The sequence below is a fragment of the Myotis davidii genome, unplaced genomic scaffold (genome assembly GCF_000327345.1).
Source record: "Myotis davidii unplaced genomic scaffold, ASM32734v1 scaffold109, whole genome shotgun sequence".
Lineage (NCBI taxonomy): Eukaryota > Metazoa > Chordata > Mammalia > Chiroptera > Vespertilionidae > Myotis > Myotis davidii.
This window is the reverse complement of record NW_006300368.1, coordinates 1,107,114-1,107,932: the sequence shown is the minus strand read 5'-3', so window position 1 is coordinate 1,107,932 and position 819 is coordinate 1,107,114. Positions and strand designations below refer to the sequence as shown.

Below are 819 nucleotides of genomic sequence, written 5' to 3'. Positions count from 1 at the left end.
GCGGGGGGCAGCAGCGCCATCAGCACCGCCACCTACACCACGGTGCCGCGCGTGGCCTTCTACGCCGGCCTCAAGAACCCTCACGAGGGTTACGAGGTGCTCAAGTTCGACGACGTGGTCACCAACCTAGGCAACAACTACGACGCGACCAGCGGCAAGTTTACGTGCAACATCCCCGGTACCTACTTCTTCACCTACCACGTCCTCATGCGCGGCGGCGACGGCACCAGCATGTGGGCTGACCTCTGCAAGAACGGCCAGGTGGGCCTGGCGGGGGCGCGTGGTTGGCCTTGGGCCCGGGGACGCCAGGAGCCTGGGGCACATGGGCATCGGGTCGGAGTCGGGGGTCGCAGGTGAAAACCCTACAGCGGCCCGACAGCGGAGGACGGTCGCCCCTGGCTGGTACCTCTAACTCCGCCATGCCTGGGCGCCGACTCCGAGGCAGACGCTGCTGGACACCCGCGGCAGGGAAACGGGGGAGATGAATGGAACTAGTGGGAGCGCAGGGCTCCCGGGCGCGAGGACTGGCCCTTGGGAAGCGGCATCTGAGAGCTGGGAAGTCTGGTTGACACCAGCGGGTGATGAGTAGAGGGCGGGATGGGAAAAGGCAGCCTTGCGCCGGCGGGCTCCCAGGTGCACAGCTATGCGCACGAACCGAGAAGGCGAGCTGTAGATGTTTCGGGCACTCAGGCGAAGGGAGCCAGGCGCGCGAAGCCTTCTCTGCAATAAATCCCCGGCCCTTGGGCAGGGACCACAGGGCCGATCTGACACCCTCTGCAAAAGGCGGGACTGTGCGGCCCCTTGGCGCTGTGTAAGAGT

General features: G+C 66.1%; 1 protein-coding gene across 1 annotated transcript in view; it reads left to right on the top strand.

The window, feature by feature from the left end:
- Window positions 1–3: 3 nt before the first annotated feature.
- Window positions 4–819, top strand: part of C1QL1 (complement component 1, q subcomponent-like 1) — a gene marked incomplete at both ends in the record, with an annotated part of 6,188 nt that continues 5,372 nt past the window's right edge. Inside the window, one exon of the mRNA XM_006776912.1 lies at window positions 4–261. Coding sequence (XP_006776975.1) covers window positions 4–261 — 258 coding nt within the window. The remainder of the gene's footprint in view (window positions 262–819) is intronic.